General features: G+C 43.1%; 1 protein-coding gene across 1 annotated transcript; it reads left to right on the top strand.

The window, feature by feature from the left end:
- The first annotated feature begins 52 nt into the window (after positions 1-52).
- On the top strand, positions 53-20,973 carry upf3b (UPF3B regulator of nonsense mediated mRNA decay). The gene is made up of 10 exons (XM_038775024.1): positions 53-270; positions 1,484-1,590; positions 3,761-3,867; positions 6,080-6,205; positions 13,448-13,561; positions 15,230-15,273; positions 15,412-15,603; positions 15,698-15,852; positions 18,169-18,472; positions 19,177-20,973. Exons 1-10 carry the CDS (start codon positions 160-162, stop codon positions 19,342-19,344), a joined length of 1,428 nt encoding a protein of 475 aa, XP_038630952.1. The 5' UTR covers positions 53-159; the 3' UTR covers positions 19,345-20,973.
- Positions 20,974-22,729: the final 1,756 nt, after the last annotated feature.

Genomic DNA, 22,729 nt, shown 5'->3' with positions numbered 1-22,729 from the left:
CTAGCACCGACCCCGCCCCCTCACACCTGCCAATCAGTGAGGGGAGGCAGGTCCGAGTGACGTGACAGGGAGCAAAAGGCCAGGCTGAGCTGAAGTTGGGAGTGAGTGAAGGGGAGAGAGGGTAGCGGGGCCTGCACGCTGGAGGCCGCCTCATTCAATATGAAGGAAGACAAGGAGAACACCAAACCCCGGGAGAAGAAGACGGAGGTTAAATTGGAGGAGAGGGCGGAGAGAGCCGAGAAGAAGGAGAAGAAAGAGATCTTGACCAAGGTTTGTGGATCAACAGGCCTGAGGCTGGCTTAAGTTCAGGAAGCGACGCCTCCCCCAAATGGCCGGCTGTTGATCACAACAAGACCCATGTCGATCACCCACTTCTGCTTTTGTAAATTAAACCTGTCAGTGTGGGCGTAAAACTCCCAAGGCGGGTAGACTATTTTCTGGAAGTTCCTGGTCTCTGATTATTTGTTGTTGTCCCCCCCCCCCCCCCCCGCCGCTCATCATTCCAGTGAATGCTTATTTTCATTGTTGCAAGTGGGTCATGTTGGACATTCACATTTTTGCGTCAGCGACAGTAATAAGGGCCTGGAAGAGCAGAATGAAGACAAACACTTGTGTGACTGAGTCATCCTGGAGTTTGCTGCAAATTTTGCCTTCAGTCATCACCGAAAATGCTGGAAACCCTCAGTGGGTCAGGCAGCATGCATGTGGATGGCCCTTTATCCGCTAATGTTTCCAGAATTTGCAGTATTTTGCTTCTGTGTCAGATTTTCCTTTCTCTGTTTTACTGATGCTATCTGCGTTTGCTGTTTGAACTGACAGCAATTTTAAAATTAAATATTTGCAATGTTTGAATGATCCTGATGCCTCTTTAGTTCCAAGCGTTTGTGCTATTAGGGTGTTTCTTGAATAACAGCTTAGTTATTATCTCCTAACTACAGTCACGGAGTCATAGAGATTTGACAGCATGGAAAGAGCCCCTTCAGCCCATCGTGTCTGCACCAGCTGTCAAGCACCAATTTACTCAAATCACATTTTCCAGGAGAAAAGGTTGCTGAATGGTTGGCACACAAGGGCCTGTCCCTGCAAATCAGAGGAATATGTTCAAGCCTTGTGCCTTTTTATAATTACCGAAAAGCTTGGGAAGCCTATAGTTCACTGTTGCTTTTTCCATAACAATGCCTTGGCCATTCAGTGGTAGAAATTGGCATTCTTGTGTTTGTCCTGATGAGTGCAAGGCAAAAGCTTTGGCAACATGTCTCTCTTTAGAGAACTTATCACACTAGATACACAACTGCAATAATCATATTGTTTGCTCTTCTGTTTATGTAGGTTGAATTTTCACAGACAAAGTAGTTCACTGGATGTCTAATTGGAGCAATCTACTCCTAAAATTAAAGCCATTTGAAAATTTTCTAACATTAGCATTGTATGTATTTTTTAAAGCAGTAGCTGATATATATTTTAACTGCCTTTACCCCATTAGGTGGTGATCCGTCGGTTGCCTCCCAGTCTAACAAAAGAACAGTTAGAAGAGCAACTTGCCCCATTGCCTGAGCATGATTACTTTGAATTTTTTTCTACCAATTCAAGGTAAGTAGTTTTTCGAACAGAATTGTGTCAAATCGTTTTCTAAAAATCACAAGGGCCACATGATCAAACTGCCTTCAAAATCAGATGGGGTTGTCCTTTGTTTCCCTGAACTCTTTTTATTTGCGTTGATGGCCTCAACCTCCCGTGGTATTGGTCAAGTACTAAGGTAGTGCAATATTCATAGGGTTGGCAGCTGATGAAATCTTGGAACGCCACTGAGAGATTTACGGCATGTAGGCGTCACTGGTTAGCGTTTATTGCCCATCCCTGGTTGCCATTCAGCAGGTGGTAGTGAGTTGTCGTCTTGAACCGCTGCAGTACTTGAAGTGTAGGGACACCCACTGTGCTGTTGGGGAGGGAGTGCCAGGATTTTGCCCCAGTGACAGTGAAGGAGCGGTGATATATTTCCAAACTTGGAGGGGAACCTCGGGTGGTGGGGTTCCCAGGTATCTGCTGCTCTTGTCCTTTTAGTAAGAAGTCTTACAACACCAGGTTAAAGTCCAACAGGTTTGTTTCAAGTCCTGTTGGACTTTAACCTGGTGTTGTAAGACTTCTTACTGTGCTCACCCCAGTCCAACGCCGGCATCTCCACATCTTGTCCTTTTAGATAGCAGTGGTCGTGTGTTTGGAAGGTGCTGTCTAATGAACCTTGGTGTAGACATCTGCCACATGGTTCAAGTGGAGTCTCGCATATACTTTAAAACTCGGTAGAAATTTGAGTTACGCTTCTCGGATGCGAAGTAAGAATCTTTTATTGCATCCGCTGATTACAATTGAGAGAACCTTAAATAAAGTCTCAATAAAACCTTGCCAGCAAAAGACTTTGGAGAAGTAATTTATGAAACAATTTTAACGTTCAAAAATAATACAGAAATGGTTTCTTGCTTAAAGAAAAACAGCTTGCGCAAACTTCAAGAGTTAGAGTGAAAATACGAAAATAAGGATAGCAAGTAGTTAGATCAAAGGATGAGTGATCCTGGATAGAAAATGGCTGTCCGAACTCTCATATTTAAGGAAAATGTTATCAGTCTGAGGCCATCTGTCCATACCTCTATGTCGTCCTAATTGGTTTGGGTGAGTTTCAAATTCATTTGATTGGATAGTTAACTGTCAATCCTCAATGTGCAAAATAAGTTTTAAATGTTTCATGTTTGAATATTTGTGTGTGTGCTATGGAATGTGATTTTGTGCTGTAATCGTGTCTGGTTCTTACTGGTTTTCTGCTGACTTCCATTTAATTCATATTCTGAACAATAGTGGCTTCATATTGCTATGGTGCTTATTTTAACCTTGATCTGATTACGTACAGCTCATTTCTTAATATGAAATCTGTTCGTTAGAACAATAAGTCAGTTCACATTGTCAGTAGAAATGTTGCCCCTATCTTCAACTAGTTTGTGGATGTGTCAAGCTTTGTAGCTCTGTTTAAATTGTTTTTGTCATGACCTGAGGTTATGAATACTGAAATCCTTATTTAAAAATGGGTATTAAAGACTGGGCCTTAATATTTACTTTAAAATGGCCTTTCACCTATCAGAAATAGCTGATTCCCTTCAGTTGGTGAGTTACTGCAGTGCATCTTGTAGATTGTACACATGGCTGCCACTGTTCGTCGGTGGAGGTATTGAAAGTTTGTGGAATGGGGAGCAATCAAACGGGCTACTTTGTCCTGGCTGGTGTTGATCTTCTTGAGTGTTTGTTGGAGCTGCAAGTGGAGAGTATTCCATTACACTCCTGACTTGTGCCTTGTAGATGGTGGACAGGCTTTGGTGTAGTCAGAAGGTGAGTTACACGAGCCACAGTATTAATATGGCTAGTCCCATTCAGTTTCTGTTTGATGGTAACGCCCAGGATGTTGATTGTGGGGGATTCAGCGCTGGTAATGCCATTGAATGTCATGGGGTGATGGTTAGATTTTTGTTTGTAGGAGGTGGTCATCGCCTAGCATTTGTGTGGCGCGAATGTAACTTGCCACTTGTCATCCAGACCTGGATATTGTCATCAAGCATGCTCTCCGGACGACTGAGTCCATCTTGTACAGCTTGGGCACGAAATCAAAAGCAAAATATACTGTGGATGCTGGAAATCTGAAATACATTCCTACAAAATAATCAGTTCATTGCTCCTTTTCAATTTAAATCTTACCTTAAAATCTCTTATTTTTCCACAGTTTATTCCCGCACATATTTTCTAGAGCATATATCAACTTTAAAAACCAAGAGGACATTGTCCTCTTCAGAGATCAGTTTGATGGCTACGTTTTCATTGACAGCAAAGGTATGGTATTTTTAACTCTGTACATCAGTGAGCATGCTGACATCTTCTCGTATGCGTTCCTCCTTCAGGTTCTACTAAATACCTCCAAACATGCATTTTGAAATATATATTGTGAGGAATTGCGTGTATCCATCTGATCTGGGTGTTTAACATTTTTCTTTCGTATATCTTTTGACAAGAATGGGGATGTGGAAAGAAACTCCATACTAAAGAAACTTTTACCATTTCGACAAAACAGATGGAGAGGGAATGTTGAGTGATTCTTTTTAATATTTTTATTGCTTAAAGGAATAATTGTTGTTGACATTTCCCCCTGTAGTATATAATAGATGTATATCTAATAATTATGCAGTGATTAGCACTGCTGTGATCATATTTGCTATGCTTTGAAAGCATCCTAATAGAATAAAAAGTTTCCCTTTGCAGGGTTGCCGTAAAAAGTCAGAATATGTTTTTAAATGATGCCCTGTTTTTTTTAAGTTATGAGCAACTGTTGTGTAAAGTAATGCGATTTAAAAATAAAATTGTATTGATCACGTGGGCTGCAGGGTGGCGCAGTGGTTATCATAGAATTTACAGTACAGAAGGAGCCAATTGGCCCATCAAGTCTGCACCAGCCCTTGGAAAAGCACCCCACTTAAGCCCACACATCCACCCTATCCCAGTAACCCCACTTAACCTTATTGGACACTAAGAGCAATTTATCATGGCCAATCCTCCTAACCCACATATCTTTGGACTGTGGGAGCAAACTGGACACCCGGAGGAAACCCACGCAGACACTGGGAGAACGTGCAGACTCTGCACAGACAATAATTGAACCTGAGACCCTGGAGCTGTGAAGTAACTGTGCTAACCACTGTGCTACTGTGCTGCCCCGAACAGTTAGCACTGCTGCCTCACGGTGCCGAGGTCCTGAGTTCGATCCCAACCCTGAGCCACTGTCCATGTGGAGTTTGCACATTCTCCCAGTGTCTGCGTGGGTCTCACCCCCACAACCCATAAGATGTGCAAGGTAGGTGGATTGGTCACGCTAAATTGCCCTATAATTGGATACTCTAAATAATTTTTTATTTTTATTTTGTATTGATCACAATTTATTATGTTACTTTTACTTTATTTCCGTCAGCAGATGTTGAACACAGCAGAGAATGGAGCTGCACAACAAATAGAAATCAATCCTGCCAGACTCGTAGTCAATTTAATTTTTAAAAGGAACCTTTTAATATTATTTGATACTATAAACAATATTTTACTGTTAGTGCTCCATAACTGAACTTGCAGCACATTTGAAAGGAATTTGATTCCCGTGGGGCAGATGTTAGTTCGTATTACTTCACTCAGTAAAAAGAATACCAAGCAGGCATAATGTACTCCTACCTTAATTTTTAAAAATTCATTTATCTCGTTCATGGGATGTGTTTTGTTGGCTAGGCCAGCATTTATTGCCCATCCCTAATTGCCCCTGAGAAGGTGGTGGTGAGCTGCCTTCTTGAACTACTGCGGTACATGTGGTGCCGGTTCACCGACAGTGCTGTTAGGAAGGGATTTCCACGATTTTGCCCGAGCGACAGTGAAGGAACGATGATATATTTCCAAGTCCGGGTGGTGATTGGCTTGGACGGGAACAGAGTGTTCCCTTATAATTGCTCACCTTGTCCTTCCAAATGGTAGCGGTGGGTTTGGAAGGTGCTGCCGAAGGAGCCTTAGTGCATTCCTGCAGTGCATATTGTAGATGCTGCGCACTGCTGCCTGTACATCGGTGGTGGAGGGAATGAATCTTTGTGAATCAAGTGGGTTGCTTTGTCCTGGATGGTGTTGAGCTTCTTGAGTATTATTGGAGCTGCACACATCCTGGCAAGTGGAGAGTATTCCATTACACTCCTGACTTGTGCCATGTAGGTGGTGGATAGGCTTTGGGGAGTCAAGAGGTGAGTATACCCAGCCTCTGACCAAATCTTGCAGCCACAGTGTTTATATGGCTGGTGCAGTTCCTGGTCAGTGATAATCCCCAGGATGTATCCTTATCCTTATTTACTAACTAAAATCATTGCATAGTCTGTCTAATGAATGTAAACAGGAAGCATTAACATTTGAATCCTATTTGTTTATCAATTTAGGATGACGGAAACACATTTTGTTGAAAGAAGGCTTAATTGTAAGAGCCCATTTATTTTTTTCTCCCTGTGTTTGTCTCTCGTCCAACCAATAGGTCAGGAGTACCCTGCTATTGTAGAATTTGCCCCTTTTCAGAAAATTCCAAAAAAGAAGAGCAAGAAAAAAGATGTAAAAGTGGGAGCTGTTGAAGATGGCACGGACCATATACATTTTAGTGATGGTATGGAGAACCTATACTATTTATTACAATGTACACATCTTGTTGTAAACTGTAATTTTCGTGTCAAGTCTATACCATTTTGGTTCTACTTTACAATGCCTTCAGCTAGGACAGGATGTGAACTACCCGTTTGTTTGTCACGATTGTCCTGTCACCCCATAGAAAATGCATTTAGTGAATGTCTGGATTTTTCAGTCAGCAGTAAAACCATGGTTCTGGCCACTTATCTTCAGGACAGAGCTGCCCACAAACATTTAGAAATCTTCATGCAATATGTTTGCCTTCCCCCTAATTTTAAATCTGGCACCAAGTCAGGTAGAGCACATGATGTCCAGAAACATGAAGAAGTGTAAGCATCCAGGGGCAGCACGGTGGCATAGTGGTTAGCATTGGCAGGACTGGGGCTGGTTTAGCTAAAGAGCTGGCTTTTAAAGCAGACCAAGGCAGGCCAGCAGCACGATTCAATTCCCGTACTAGCCTCCCCGAACAGGTGCAGGAATGTGGCGACCAGGGGCTTTTCAGTAACTTCATTTGAAGCCTATTTTGTGACAAGTGATTTTAATTTCATTTTTTTCATTGCTGCCTCATGGCACCGATGTCCCAGGTTTGATCCCGGTTCTGGGTCACTGTCCGTGTGGAATTTGCACATTCTCCCTGTGTTTGTGTGGGTTTCGCTCCCACAACCTAAAAATGTGCAGGTTAGTGGATTGGCCATGCTAAATTGCCCCTTAATTGGAAAAAAATGAATTGGGTACACTAAAAAAAAGTGTAAGCATCCAATCAAAAGCAGGAAATTTCTCAGACTGGAAACCAGGAAGTAAAATGCATTAATTATCCTTGTTGTAAATTAAGGGCAGCACGGTGGCGCAGTGGTAAGCACTGCTGCCTCATGGTGCCTGGGACCCGGGTTCGGTCCCGGCCCCGGATCACTGTCTGTGTGGTGTTTGCACATTCTCCCCGTGCCTGCGTGGGTCTCGCCCCACACAAACCTAAAGATGTGCAGGGTAGAAAGATTGGCCACGCTAAATTGCCCCTTAACTGGGGAAGAAAAAGAATTGTATAGTCTAAATTTATGTTTTTATAAATAAAACGTATTTTTAAATCTTTGTTGTAAAGGAAATAAACTCTTGGATGTACACATTAAAAGCTGAAATATCAGGGCAGCACGGTGGTGCAGTGGTTAGCATTGTTGCCTCACGCCTGCAGGCAGAATTTGACTTGCTTACCACAGGGAAAGCAGAGGCTCAGTTGAGGAAGTTACAAGGAGCGGTGTACGAGTATGGGAAGAGGGAAAGTAGGATGCTGGCGCATCAACTACAGAAGAGAGAGGCGGCCAGGGAAATTGGGGGAATTAGGGGGGGGGGGGTGTAACACGGTGCTGAGCTCGGAAAGGATCAATGAGGTCTTCAAGGATTTCTATGGTAAATTGTATGAGTCAGAACCCCCGGAGGGGAGGGAAGGGATGAAGCAATTCTTGGACCAGGAATTCATAGGGTGGGTCAAATTACTGTATCAGGCCCGTAGCGAGTGTGTCCACAAACCGTCTGCGGTCGGAGTACTTTAGGCTGCATCAAGGAACGAGGCAGGGGTACCCCCTGTCCCCCCCTGCTGTTTGCCCTGGCAATCGAGCCGTTGGCCATGGTGCTGAGGATGTCTAGAAACTGGAGGGGGCTGGTTCGGGGAGGGGAGGAGCATCGTATTTCACTGTACGTGGATGACCTGCTCCTGTATATTTCAGATCCGGTGGAGGGGATGGGGGAGGTCATGCAGATCCTAAAAGATTTCGGGGATTTCTCGGGGTATGAGTTGAATGTTGGGAAAAGCGAGCTTTTTGTGATTCATGCGAGGGGCCAGGAAAAGAGACTGGGAGAGCTCCCGCTCAAGATGGTGGAGAGGAGCTTTCGCTGTTTGGGCATACGGATGACTAAGAGTTGGGATGCCCTGCACAAGCTCAACCTAACTCGGCTTGTGGATCAGATGGAGGAGGACTTTAGAGGTGGGACATGCTCCCGCTTTCTTTGGCGGGCAGGGTGCAGTCCGTGAAGATTTTTTTTTATAAATTTAGAGTACCCAATTATTTTTTCCAATTAAGGGGCAATTTAGAGTGTTCAATCTACCTATCCTGCACATCTTTGGGTTGTGGGGGTGAAACCCACGCAGACACGGGGAGAATGTGCAAACTCCACACAGACAGTGACCCAGGGCCGGGATTCGAACCCGGGTCCTCAGCGCCGTAGGCAGCAATGCTAACCACTGAGCCACCATGCTGCCCCTAGTCCGTGAAGATGACGGTCCTCCCCAGGTTCTTGTTCGTCTTCCAGTGCCTTCCCATCCTCATCCCAAGTCCTATTTCAAGCGGGTGAACAGGATTATCAGGGGATTTATGTGGGCAAACAAGACCCCGCGAGTTAAAAGACTTCTAAGAGCGCAGTCGCAGTATTGGCAGCGAACATATCCATGATTCGGATAGTGGCGGGGGGGCGGCTGGAGGCGGCGTCTTGCAGGGATACCAGCTTGGGGACACTGGTGCCGCTCTCGCTGGCACAGTACACCACAAGCCCGGTGGTGATGGCGGCACTGAGGATCTGCCGTCAGTGGAGAAGGCACAGGGGGGAGGTAGGGGCCTCAGTCTGGACCCCGATACGAAACAACCACAGGTTCGTCCCGGATAGAATAGATGGAGGGTTTCTAAGCTGGCACAGAGCAGGTATCAAAAGAATGGGGGACTTGTTTATAGGTGGGACTTTCTCTAGCTTGAAGGCGCTGGAGGAGAAATTCAGTTTGCCCCGGGGAATACTTTTGGGTACCTGCAAGTCCGCGCTTTCTTGAAGAAGCAGGTGGTGGAATTTCCGCTGCTGCCTTCCCGCAGGATACAGGACAGGGTGGTCTCGGGCATGTGGGTAGGAGACGGAAAGGTATCCGACATATACCAGGAGCTGCAGGAGGCCTCGGCGGAGGAGCTGAAGGGCAAGTGGGAGGAGGAGCTGGGTGAGGGCCTGGGCAGAGTCAATTCCTCCTCATCTTGTGCCAGGCTTAGCTTGATTCAGTTTAAGGTGGTCCACCGGGTGCACATGACAGTGGCAAGAATGAGCAAGTTCTTTGGGGTGGAGGACAGCTGTATGAGGTGTTCAGGGAGCCCAGCAAAGCATGTCCATATGTTTTGGGCATGCCCGGCGTTTAAAAAAATTCTGGCGAGCCTTCTGTCCAAGGTCTTGGACACTGGTTAAGCCGAGTCTGGGGATAGCGATATTTAGGGTGTCAGAAGATCCGGGAGTGCAGGAGCCAAAAGAGGCCGGAGTCCTGGCCTTTGCCTCCTTGGTAGCCTGGAGACGAATCTTGTTAATGTGGAGGGATGCAAAACCCTCAAGTGTGAAGACTTGGGTTCGTGACATGGCTGGGTTTCTAAGTTTGGAGAGGATAAAGTTTGCCTTGCGATGGTCCTTGCTGGGATTCTCCAGGCGGTGGCAACCGTTCCTTGACTTTCTCGCGGAATGTTAAGTGAGGAGGTCAGGGGTAGCACGGTGGCGCAGTGGGTTAGCCCTGCTGCCTCACGGCGCCCAGGTCCCAGGTTTGATCCCGGCTCTGGGTCACTGTCCATGTGGAGTTTGCACATTCTCCCCGTGTCTGCGTGGGTTTGGCCCCCACAACCCAAAGATGTGCAGGGTAGGTGGATTGGCCACGCTAAATTACCCCTTAATTGGAAGAAATTAATTTGTACACTAAATTTTTTTTAAAAAGCTGAAATATTAAATAAAGTTTAAATTAATGTATTTTACTAAATTATATTTATATCATAATGGACAAAAACCACATAAATGAAGAGGTTCTTTAGCAGTAGTTATGACTTGGTATAATATTTAAAATCCTAGGTCAGTATATGTTTCCTGCATCCAATCCACTGGTTGGAGACCTGCATCAAGAAATTAGGCAACTTTGCGGAGTTAAAAACAGCATTCAAAATCATGCCCGTTCTTTCAATCTATTACTAAATATTTTGTTTAACTAATTTTTAATTCCCATAATTTAAAAAATATATATTTTTATTCTCCATTTTCACATTTTCTCCCAAATTCTCACCCACCAACAATAAACAATAATGAGTACCGAATATAATGTCAATCCTCATATCAATAACAACGATCCCATCCTCCCACCAACCCCCAAACATTAGCCCGCATGTTTACATAAACAAATGACAAAAAGGAATCGGGAATCACCCATAGTCACCCTTAGTACACACAGCCCCCCCCCCCCAAACTAATGTTCGTTGTTATCCAGTTCTTGAAAATGCATAATGAATAATGCCCATGACTTGTAGAACGCCTCCGTCCTTCCCCTCAGTTCAAACTTAACCTTCTCAAGAGTCAAGAATTCCAACAGGTCCCCCCGCCATGCCAGGGCACAGGGTGGAGAGGCTGCTCACCATCCCAACAGGATCCGCCTTTGGGCGATCAACGAGGCCTCCGCACCCGTTTCCAACCCTGGCTGATCCGACACACCGACTATAGCCTCCCGGGGACCCGGGTCTAGTTTCACGTGAACCACCTTGGAAATTACTCTAAAAACCTCCTTCCAGTAATCCTCTATCTTTGGACAGGACCGAAACATATGAACGTGATTAGCCCCCCCCCCCACCTCCGCAACGTTCACACACATCTTCTACTCCTTCAAAGAATCGGCTCATCCTCGCACTCGTGAGGTGTGCTCTGTATACCACCTTCAGCTGTATCAGCCCCAACCTCCCACACGAGGTGGAGGCATTTACTCTCCGGAGCTCTGTATCTCCTTTGTGGCAAAATCTCGAACCTGCATGTACCCCCCCCCCCCCCCCCCCCCCCCCCAATTCCAGCCCATACTTCTCTTCCAGCTCCTTCAGTCCTGCAAACTGACTCCTAATAAACAAATCCTTTAGCATCTTAATCCCCTTCTCTTCCCATTTCCAGAAATTTCCATCCCACCTCCCTGGCTCAAATCTGTGCTTCCTCTGAATCAGCATTTCCCTTGACCCTGCCCCCAACCCGAAGTGTTGGCGAAACTGCCTCCAAATTCTCAATGAGGCTATTACTACCGGACTCCCTGAGTATTTCCCTGGAGCTATCGGGAGCGGTGCTGTTGCTAGTGCTTTCAGTCCCGACCCCCTGCACAAACTCTCCTCCATTCTGACCCACTAGGAATCAACCCCTCTGACCCAGCTCCGCACCTTCTCCACATTTGCCGCCCAGTAGTAGTACATCAGGTTCAGGAGACCCAAACCCTCTGCCTGCCTTTCCCTCTGTAGCAGCACCTTTCTCACTCTGGCCACCTTCCCTCGCCATATGAATGAGGTAATCCTTCCCTCAATCTCTCTGAAAAAAGCCTTTGGCAGGAAAATCGGTAGGCATTGAAAAATAAACAGAAATCGCGGCAACACATTCATTTTAACCGCCTGTACAACTCGCCAGTTAATTCCCATAATTTAAGGAAACACTGGAGTCTTAGATGGGAAACAGCTGCGGAATAATTCCTGTTGGTTCTCCTAAGATGTTTAAAACTGGCATAATTCTAGTTGATCTTTAGGCTGCAGATAACAAATAATCTATTCCGACTTCAGTCCCAGAGGTCTGTGATGCTTTAACATGCCAATGTTAAGTAGCCATGACTTTTGCTTTCTTTAGCTAGATGACTAGACAATGCATTTTGTGCAACGTGGGGGTTACAAGCCTCCTCGCACAACACAGGGTGCCAGTATAGGACCAGTATTTCTGGTAATTGGAGAGAAATCATAGAATTTACAGTGCAGAAGGAGGCCATTCGGTCCATCGAGTCTGCACCGGTTCTTGGAAAGAGCATCCTACCCAAGGTCAACACCTCCACCCTATCCCATAACCCAGTAACTCCACCCAACACTAAGGGCAATAAGTGCTGCCCTTAAATCTGTTATATGGGCTGCCCTTTTCTTAACTAAAGGAAGCTGCATTAAAAGAGTTGCTGTATTTGTTCTGTCTGTTTGAGGAAGCCAAATTGCCAGTAGTTGAAGTTCTGGTCCCTTTATTGTTACTGTGTTAATGAAATGGAAAAAATGAAAATTGCTTATTGTCACGAGTAGGCTTCAATGAAGTAACTGTGAAAAGCCCCTAGTCGCCACATTCCGGCGCCTGTCCGGGGAGGCTGGTACGGGAATCGAACAGTGCTGCTGGCCTGCTTGGTCTGCTTTAAAAGCCAGCGATTTAGCTGAGTGAGCTAAACCAGCTCCTATGATGTTATCATTACAATTCTGACACTTTTGAAGTTTACATTTTTTACCGCATTAGTACCACTTATTGGGCAGGGAACAGGGAAAATATTCTTGAATATTATGAATATTTTTTTGATATACTGTGGCTCAGAGGTAGTTCCTTCCTGTGTGAAAAGCATGGGCTTTTAATGAGACCTGAGAAACTATTTAACTGTTTGGGGAGGTGGTGGAAATCGGAAATGAGCTCATTCTTTTTCCGGGTGAAAAAGTGCTTCCAGCAATCTTGAGCACCAAGCACTGGTGATGCCTAATCCAGAGGCACTGGGGCTAATTGTTAATGCTCTGACCATTAAACTAGACTGACATAAACTAATCCGGATGAGCCAGGGATTGCACAAATCAGTCCCAAGTAAACAAACCTGCGAAAAGTCCAACAGAAAGGATTAACAACCAAAAATACTGGAATTTAGCTGTTTTTCTTTGAAACTGATATTTTGGATTGTTTTAAAAAGCATAACGACAATTAAACTGCTGCTGAGGGTAGAACGATACAACATCTTGAAGCCATTTCTTGTACACTACCTTGGGATACAGGTTCAGTCTTGCTGCTTTAAATGGGTACAGAAAGATACAAGTTGCTATTCCACAGTTGTAGGTCCTAAACCGCACTGTTTGTAAGGGCCCTATTGTCAATGCAATTAATTTTTTTATGCCACCAGTTTCTCGGAAGCAGATTTAGAGGATAAAGATTTTTCTCCCAGTGAAGGGGCAGGTTAATTGGATGTAAGAGCTTTGCATTAATTTTTCTTTTTGAGTCTTGGTTATGTTTGTTTTAGAATTGGTAGAAGTTCTGGGTCACTGTCCGTGTGGAGTTTGCACGTTCTCCCCGTGTTTGCGTGGGTTTCGCCCCCACAACCCAAAGATGTGCAAGGTAGGTGGATTGAACATGCTAAATTGCCCCCTTAATTGGAAAAAATGAATTGGGTACTCCCTATAGAAGTTTTTTCACTTTTCTTTTAATGTTTCAGATCCTGACTATAAGAAGTTTTTGGAGAGTTATAACAATGCAGATGATGAGAAAAATTCAAACAATCCCGAGACGCTGCTGGAGGAAATTGAAGCCAAAACGAAAGAGTTAGCAGGTAAAATGAGCTTTTTAAATAAATCTGATCAGTTTCCAAGCTGACATCGGTTTACTTGTTACAGTTTGTAGATAAAAATGACGAGTTTCAGAATTTGAACCCATGAATTAATTTACAAATCATTTTCCCTTCAATATTAATCTTTAGCTACATATAATGACCATTTTTTTCTAAATACAATTATCCTTCATGCAGGGCTACACAAATTGACAAGATTCATTTCCTTGATCTTCCCTCCTGGTTTGTGATGTGTGTTTGTCAGGCTATTATTATGATCCTAGACCAGACCCCAATAGTGACCAGGATACTGGACCAAAACCCTTAAACTTTAGTTTATTTGTAAGACTGCAAAAAGAATGATTCGCCCCAGGTGATTGCATGAAGAAATAGAGATTTGGTATTTTTAAAACAAAACTTTATTAGGAATACAATATTAAACTCTTAACTTCACACCTGAAAGAACAGCTTATAATTGCTCCTTAATCACTACTATTAGGGCAGCATGGTGGCACAGTGGTTAACACTCTTATGGTTTTGAGGACCCGTGTTCGAATGTGAAAACCACATTCCTCTGATCAATTTCATCTTCTGGCTCCTAAAGCTCCCAAGCTCTGCAAAACAAAATTCTTTTATTTTTTTTGAAACATGACCACTGCAGTCAAACGCACTATAACCCCAGGTTTCTTGCCCCAGTATTTAGAAGCCGATATCCCTAAAATCCTCCATTCATCACACTATATGTAGACTTTGGATCACATTATAACCTGCCTAATAGATAGTTGGTTATCATTTAAAATAGACAGAAATTATTCTGTCATTGTCACGCATGCATAATCAGGCCTTGCCTTGAACAACTTGCATGCCCCTTAAATTAGTTTAAAACACATTTCCCATTGTCTGTTACTTGTATTTGTTTTTCTGTTCTTCTGTATTCCTTTCCACTGCTTGCATCGCCCTGATGAAATCCTAAACCAGGGCAAGTAGTCCAGCGCATATGATATTAGGATTCAAATCCTACCATGAATTGAATTCAATGAATTGGTGAGCTGGTGCCTGAAAAAATGACGTTGAAACAGCTGGGTAGTTGTGTTTATTGCTTAATCCAATTGATGCACTAAATCCCTTCACGGGAAGGAATTTGTTACATCTGTCCATTCTGGAATGGCGTGTGCCCCTAGTCCACCCAAAGTAATTGACTCTTGATGCCCTCTGAAGCATCCTCGAAAGTTGTTCGAGGCAACTTGGGTGAGGTGATGAATGCATTATCCCCAAGAAATTGAGCCCTGATTACACATACAATGGACATTTGCTGCAAGTGTTTTATAATATAATATACAGGATAGAAAGCAGCCATTTGATCCAACCAGCCTTGTTAATTCTCCACTCATTGCTTCCAACCTTCCTCATCCAACTCTATCAGCCTAATCATCAACTCCATTCATACTCCCATTGAATTTCTCCTTAAATACATCTATACCATTCATCCCAACCACTCCCTCTGGTTCCACATTCACATCGCTCTTGGTAGAAAATATTTTTCTGAACTCCCCATTTGATTTATTTTATACATTTATCTTTTCCCAGTGTTTTGTTGCCATTTTGTCAGAACTCAAAAAAATCAGAGTTTTATTTTGCATGGATGAAATAATTATTTTTTACATTTAACAGCTAAAAAAACCACACCCCTTTTGGACTATGTGAAAAATAAACAGGTAATGACTTTCTGGTTTTGTCATTTTTTTTTAAAAAAAAAGTCAAAATATGGAAAAGCAGTTTTGTGTTTATTCAAATTACGTCATTGTGTGTGTCTCTATTTTCTTCCTTTCCCCACCCTCGCTTCCTGTCGCCAGAGAATACGAGAGGAAAAAAGAGAAGAAAGGAGGAGAAGAGAGCTGGAAAAGAGGCGGCTCCGAGAAGAAGAAAGGAGAAAATGGAGAGAGGATGAAAGGCGGAAAAGGAGAGAAGCAGAGAAGCAAAAGAAGATGTTGGATAAAGGATTTGATAAAGACAAGGACAGATCAAAGGATGAACCAAAGATAAAGGTACCCGAAATGATGTCAATGTTCTAACAAAAGCACTTTCATTTAACATTTTTACAAAATGTCAAGCAACAAAATATCATTTGTGTGTTTGTAGCTTCTGAAGAAGTCAGATAAAGGGGATGACTCCAGTTTAGAAAAGTCCAGGGAGAAGGTAAAGAAACTGGAGAGAGAAAGAGCTAAGGAGGACAGACCGTTCAGTGGACAGAGTAAACGTCTGGAGAGTACCATCAAAGAAGATAAAGGAAAGAAGTGAGTGAGAATAAATTTAAACTGCTTATATCCTTTTCCAGTCTTGTTACTTGGATGCTGGTTCAGTATGCACGGTCTCTTTGCCCATGGTACTAAATTGGTATTGGTGGTTTGTATGCACGCTACAATCGAGGAAATTAAAAATGAAATGAAAATCGCTTATTGTCACGAGTAGGCTTCAATGAAGTTACTATGAAAAGCCCCTAGTCGCCACATTCCGGCGCCTGTCCGGGGAGGCTGGTACGGGAATCGAAACGTGCTGCTGGCCTGCTTGGTCTGCTTTAAAACCCAGCGATTTAGCCGAGTGAGCTCAATGGTGTAAATTGTAAAGAATTGTTCATTTAGAGCTCATATTGTCATGGGCTTAGTGCTCAAGAACTGATTTCTTCCCTGTATAAGTTCAGAGATGCTGCATCGTCAACCCTGGTCTGATTTCTCTTGGTATATTTCTTCCAGTGTACCGTGAGGCAATTCCTAGGTGACTTTTGACAATATCATTTTTTTAAAGGTTGGCAGCTATGTGTGTTAGCTTGGGTAAACCTCTTCTTTCTTTGTATTGAGCATCAATTCCTGGCAAACGCAATGGAGTGGGATATGACCGAGCCTCTGCTTAAGCATCCTTTGAACTATTCATTCGGGGTTGGTGTGAGTGGCAGGGCTTGAACATATTTGTGGACACAAATCTGTGTCTTTCCACTCTGGACTCTTGCCATACTGCATTACAGAGCAGTGCAGTGAGCAGTTTAAACTTCTATGGTGAGACATTCAAGTGCGGCAGTGAAAAAAAGATTTCAGGTCTGGTAACTACTCTTAACCTTTATAAAGTATGATTCAAGTGGATGTTGCACTGTGAACGAATTAATTAAGTTGTATTTATGTAGCACCTTTCATGACCTCAGCAAGTCCCAGCTAATCAGGTACTTTTGAGGTTAAATTGAAACAGGAAATGTGGTCGGCAATTTGCACACGGGTAGGTTCCATAAATATATGCTCTCGCAATTCACTGATGTTGGTTGAGGGATGAATATTCGCCAGGATACCAGTCCAAAACTCACCAGCTCCTCTTCAGAATAGTGCCTTGGGGATTGTTTGCATCCACCCAGAGTGCACATGGGGCCTTGGTTTGATTTCTCATCCGAAAGATGGCAACCCTGTCAGTGCAGCACTCTCTGCGTTGTACTAAAGTGTGAGCTTTGAGTGGGACTTTAAACCACAGCCTTCTGGCTTAGAGATGTGATAATCACCACTATGTCACAGGTGACACCAAAGCGAAGGAAGTTTACTTGACTGTGGCTTAGTTGTAATGAGCCACGTTAATCAGAAATCCAAATTGTAACTGTGCTTGAAAATAGCTGGTGTGAATTGGCCCATACAATTCACCAGTACGCTTTATATAACCTAGCAAGCCAGATGAATAAACTATCATTCTTTGTACCAATTGGCCTTGTCATTCAGTGAATTGTATCTAGTTAAGTTGTGAATTCAATAAATCTGGCATGGCATCAGGAAAAGATGAATGGGAAACTCAGATTGTCGCAATAATCCAACTATCTCACATACTTTCTTCTCAGTAAGAAATCCATAGACCTATCCAATCTGGCCTGCATGTGTCTCCAATGCCATGCTACTTGTTTAACTTTCAATGTGTTCTGGAAAGTGTGGTGAACTCAGCCCTACGCATCACACAAACTTGCCACCCGCACATTGCTTCTGTCTACACCTCCTGCTGCCTCAGGAAGGCAGACAGCATTATCAGAGACCCTTCCCACTCGGGCTTTGCCTTTTTCCACACCTTTTCATCAGGCAGAAGATACAGAAGTCTGAAAACCCGTACATCCAGACATAGGAACAGCTTCTTCCCCACAGCTACTAGACTCCTCAACAACTCTCCCTCTGACTGATCTGTTCCCTGTAAGAACACTATTCACGACGTCCTATGCTGCTCTTGCTCATGCTCATGTATTTGCTTTGTTTGACCCCTTGTTTCGCACTGTAACCAATCACTGTTTGTCGATGTAGCATTTATCAATGTACTCTGTCGATTATTCTTTTCTTGTCTACTATGTATGCACTGTGTACGTTCCCTTGGCCGCAAAAAAATACTTTTCACTGTACTTTGGTACATGTGACAAATCAAATCAAAGTCACTCCATTTTAAAACCGTCATTAAGGTGCACCGTCTTCTCAGGGCAACAAGTGATAAGTAAGTAAATGCAACCATGGTGGCATTCGGCATATCCCAAAGCAAATATAATTTAACATTTTTTTAATTCTGTGGTAACGCTGAGTAAGTTTCGCATTGTTTGGGCTTGACAGGGTTGAAGATGATTGTGGAAGAGACTACAGAGATAAAGAGGAAAGGGAACGTGAGAGACGGCTGAAGGAGAAAGAGCGTCAGAAACGGCAGGAGGAAGAACGGTGGAAGCCAAGGGAACGATCCGAGGCTGACAAACCTTTCCGAAAAAAAGATGAAGAGCTCAAGAAGGAAAAGGATCAAACAAATGAAAAGACCAGGAAGAAGGAGAACTCTGAGACTACAACAAGCTATGACAAGTTGGAGAAAATAAAAGAGGAGAAGAAAGAAGATAGTGCAGCAAAAAAGGAACGAATCCGGAATAAGGTACCGTAATGGTTCATTTTGAAAATCTTTCAGTAGTACAAGGGAAGGATGTTAGTAAAACCGCCATTACCTTTAATTGCTTTAAAAACACCGATGTTGCAAATATAATACTCAGCCATCACTTCTTCTCAATAGCGGATTTTGGAGCCATTTCATTAAATATCTTGACACTGATTTTATTGTTGGTTAATATGTATTGTTCTTCAAGTTGACGTAGGTCGCAATCATGAATGTAACTTATAAAATAAATTATGTAAACAAGTTAAAGTTAAGTAAACATATGGTGCCCCGCTCTTAATAATTCTATGAAAGTGAATCTTGAGTACAATCTTGCTGGCCTGATTGCATTGTAATGTGTTGAAATGTTTAGGTTAATTTATAGCTACTAATAGAAAGGTAAGTTTTTTTTTAAACCCTAATCTGTAGTATTGAAACCAAGCAGAGCAGTGTCCGCTTTTTATTTTTAAAAAAATAAGAAATACCTTTTTATGGGTGATTCAATTGGTGTCCTGAGTTTAGCCAATGTCAACATCCTGTTTTAAGCAATCCAAAAATGTTACTCTCAAATGTAGTTATAAATTATGCACTTTGCTCTTGATTAAAGAAAAGGCATTTTATCATAACTGAAATGTGATGACGTTTAATCCAACTTTCAGAAGTTTGATTTATTTGTATGTATTTGTTTTTTTACTTGTTATTTACAGGACCGTCCAACTATGCAGCTGTATCAGCCGGGGGCACGGAGCCGCTGCAGGTTAATGACGGGTGCAAAGTCTAGCGAGGGCAGCTTAAAGTCGCCAGACACGAGTGAAGAGAAAAAAGAGGAGTTTGAGGCTTCCGGGAATATTGCAGAAAAGGAGAGTGAAGAATGAAAATGGCTGTTGCTACTAGTTCATCAAAGGTTGAGCAGTCATGGTACACCGACCAAATGTGGGGAAGTCCAAAAGTGTGCTTACTGGAGAGGAGTTCAGAGAACAAGGCTGGTGTGGTTGCTTCTCAGATAAAATGTTTGAAACTGGTAATTTCCCTATTTTAGGAACGGAGGTTTTATTTTGCCATCACGATTGTGACAGGGCACAAGTGGTTGTAAGGTTATTGCAGTTGGAGGTTAACCGGGATGTAAATTGGACATTGCGCTTACTAGACAGGTGCTAGTGACTCTGAAAATGTTCCCGCCAACAGCTTTGATATGATATTAATGACATCTCATCATCTGCTTCAGTAGACAAATCACAGGCAAAGGAGATATTCTGTCAGCTACAACAGAATTATACCAGCAAATGCTAGTAACTTACCTGGGTCGTAAGTGAATATATAGGTTTGGTGCACCATCACAGATTATAGCATGGGAGACCAAATTCTTAGTGGCCTTATTGACCTTGTCACTTGTGGAATGTATGGAAAGGCCCACGGAGGAAATTGGGAAAGTCGAATTTAGCAATTTGCTATAGGTGCTACATTTTAGGGTTAGACTTGACTTGTCTTGAACTAAAAATGTGGAAAAAGGTACCGTTCGCAATCTGTATTGAAAGGTCTGTGGAGGTTATGTAATTCTTCAATTCTATTTTCTTTATACCCTTTAAAAGTTTAACAAAGGTCTAAGTGATTTACATGGGAAAGAGCTTAGACAAATTTAACTTTGCCCAATTTGTGTTTCTGTGCCAATCCAGTTCTTTTAACTGAAATTGTACCCCATCATCCAGCTATATGTCATATGTCAAGGACATATAAGAACACATTAGAAAATAGTCAGGAAAAAAATTCTTACTTGCCTCTTCATGTGTCATAGAAAATGTGCTTTCAACATAACTCCCGCTCTGTTTCATTCAAGGCACTTCTTCCTTTGGAAGCCAGCTGCAGTGCCACCTGACTGTTCCTCCAGCAGAGGGTGCTGATAACATGGCAACCTGGAAATTAATTTGTTGATGTTTAATGTTATGGAAATTTGCTTTCAGATGGATAGATGTGTGCGCTTTTATTAAACCAAGATACTGGAATGCAGGCAGTCTGATTTTATTTTTTTGGCATAGAAATAGAAAAACACTTGAGATTCATTGCGACGGGGCTGCGTGGGGGGGTTTCTTAGGGAGAAATTAAATCTGTTCAGTAACCAGTTTTATTTTGAAGATTTACTTCTGAAGAGTGTAGCTAGTTTTGGATCATGTGCGCAAAATAAACAGGCAGTAAATAGCCTTTTTCTTGATCCCTGATTTGCAATGTTGCTGGTTCCTTATGCTTTTTTTTTAGACATTGTGTATGCATTCAGGGTCTGTGAAATTGGAACAATCGAACGGAAGCACAATAGGAGCAGCAAACGCTGTTGGCTTTTTGTGCAGCGTCAGAAAGGTTGCAAAGCTGGTGGTACATTCCAAGAACTGTTGAAACGATTCCTGCAGTAGAAAATTGAAATGTTTGCTATTAGCATTTGCTTTTTTTTTCATGAATTGTTTATATTTTCAATAGTGTTGAACACTTGCAATCAATAAATATCAATGATGAGGTGTGTGCAGTTGTTTTGTTCAGAAAATAGCAGTTTTAACAGTATCCTTTTTATTAATTTCAGTATATTTTGAAACGGTCATAGAACTTTACAGCTCAAAAAGGCTATTCAGGCCTTCATGTCTGTGCTAGCTTCTTTGCAAAAGCGGTCAAATTTAGTTCCACACCATTAGTTTTTCCCCATAAGCCCTCAAGATTCCACCAACCTTTTAGTAAAGCATTCTAGATCTTAACAAACCTCTCTGAAGCAATTTCTCCTTGTTTTCTCTCTCTTCTCCCGCCCCCCCAAAGCTGGGATTTTCATGGCGGGCACGAGAGCTAAATCTTGTGAAAAGGCTCAAAGCGGGATTTCCAATTACATAAAATGTAGAAGCGATTGTGCACTTCATCCATTCATAGTGGGCGACGTTTCCCGCCACCAAATGTTGCGAATAGCATTGCCAGCTTATGACACCACCTCACCAGAATCACAGAATTGTTAGGCTGCAGAAGAAGGCCATTCGGTCCATTGTGTCTGCACTAGCTCTCCAAATGAGCATCATGACCCTGTTTCCCTGTATCCTTGCAAATTGCTTCTATTCAAATATTCAGCCAATGACATCTTGAATGCCTTGATCAAACCTTGCTTCCACCACACTCTGTGAAAAGGTTTTTCTCACATCACAGTTGCTCTTTTGCAAATCCCTTTAAATCTGCAACCTCTCACTTTCGATCCGTTTTGAGCAGGAAAAAGTTTTCTCTATCTACTTTAGTCAGCCCCCTTATGATTTGAATACCTTTATCAAACCCCCTTTCAACCTTCTCTCCAAGGAGAACAGTGCCAACCTCTCCAATCTATCCTCATAAATGAAGTTTCTCCTCCCTGGAACCATTCTTGTAAACTTTTTCTGCACTCTCTTCATTCACATGCATTCATATCTTTCCTATACATAACTATACATAATCAGCCCCCTACACAAAACTTACTACCCATGTCACTGTTCAATTACAACAATGTGTTTCACAATAGCTGGTAATCTGCACTTTGCTTGGGACTCTGAGGTGAATTGGCAAAGCTTCTATCAATACAACGTTCACCTTTGTTTCAGGGGTGGTCTTTTGGGCAAGTAGCCGCAGATTCCACACGGAGTGATGGGAGGGGTGGTTTTAAATGTGCTGCCGGGCAATAGATCCAGTGGGGGAAGGGCCAGACAGGACTGCGGGAACGGAAGAGGCTGAAGGGCATGGGCTCCATTATGAAAGGGACTAGGCGCGACTGTGGGAAAGGAGTGGACGGGGCTGCAGGGGACGAGGCGAGGTGAGGCCGGGTTGGGGGGGGGGGGGAAGTTCCACGCAACACATGACTGGGGAGGCAGGACGGGAACTAAACAAAATATTAGTTCCAAGATGAGGGCACAGCCACAGCCGAGACAGGCTAGCAGCTGGTCAGTTGACATGCAGGAAGTCGGACAAGTGAAGCAATTATGCCCATTCAAGCAACACTGATCCCTCAAAGTGGCAATGACTATAGGGTATAGATAAGCTATAAAGGAGTCTCTTGGCAATGTGGCCATGAAACACTCGTGAATCCTCTGAACCCACTTAAGTATAGTAATGTACAAACTGAACATTCACTCCCCTGGTCAGGCCAAACTGCACAGTCTTCAGTGAAGTTCATGGTAATTCCAGCACCTCAGCTGAAAGCAGAACACCCAGTTGCCTGGCCAAAGTTGGTAGCAGTCCATCATGTGGGTTGGGGGTTACAATTCGTGCATACCC

Source organism: Scyliorhinus canicula, chromosome 17 (genome assembly GCF_902713615.1).
Source record: "Scyliorhinus canicula chromosome 17, sScyCan1.1, whole genome shotgun sequence".
NCBI classification, from domain to species: Eukaryota; Metazoa; Chordata; class Chondrichthyes; order Carcharhiniformes; family Scyliorhinidae; genus Scyliorhinus; species Scyliorhinus canicula.
Note: the sequence above shows the minus strand (reverse complement) of the source record. Positions and strands in the feature narration are given on the sequence as shown.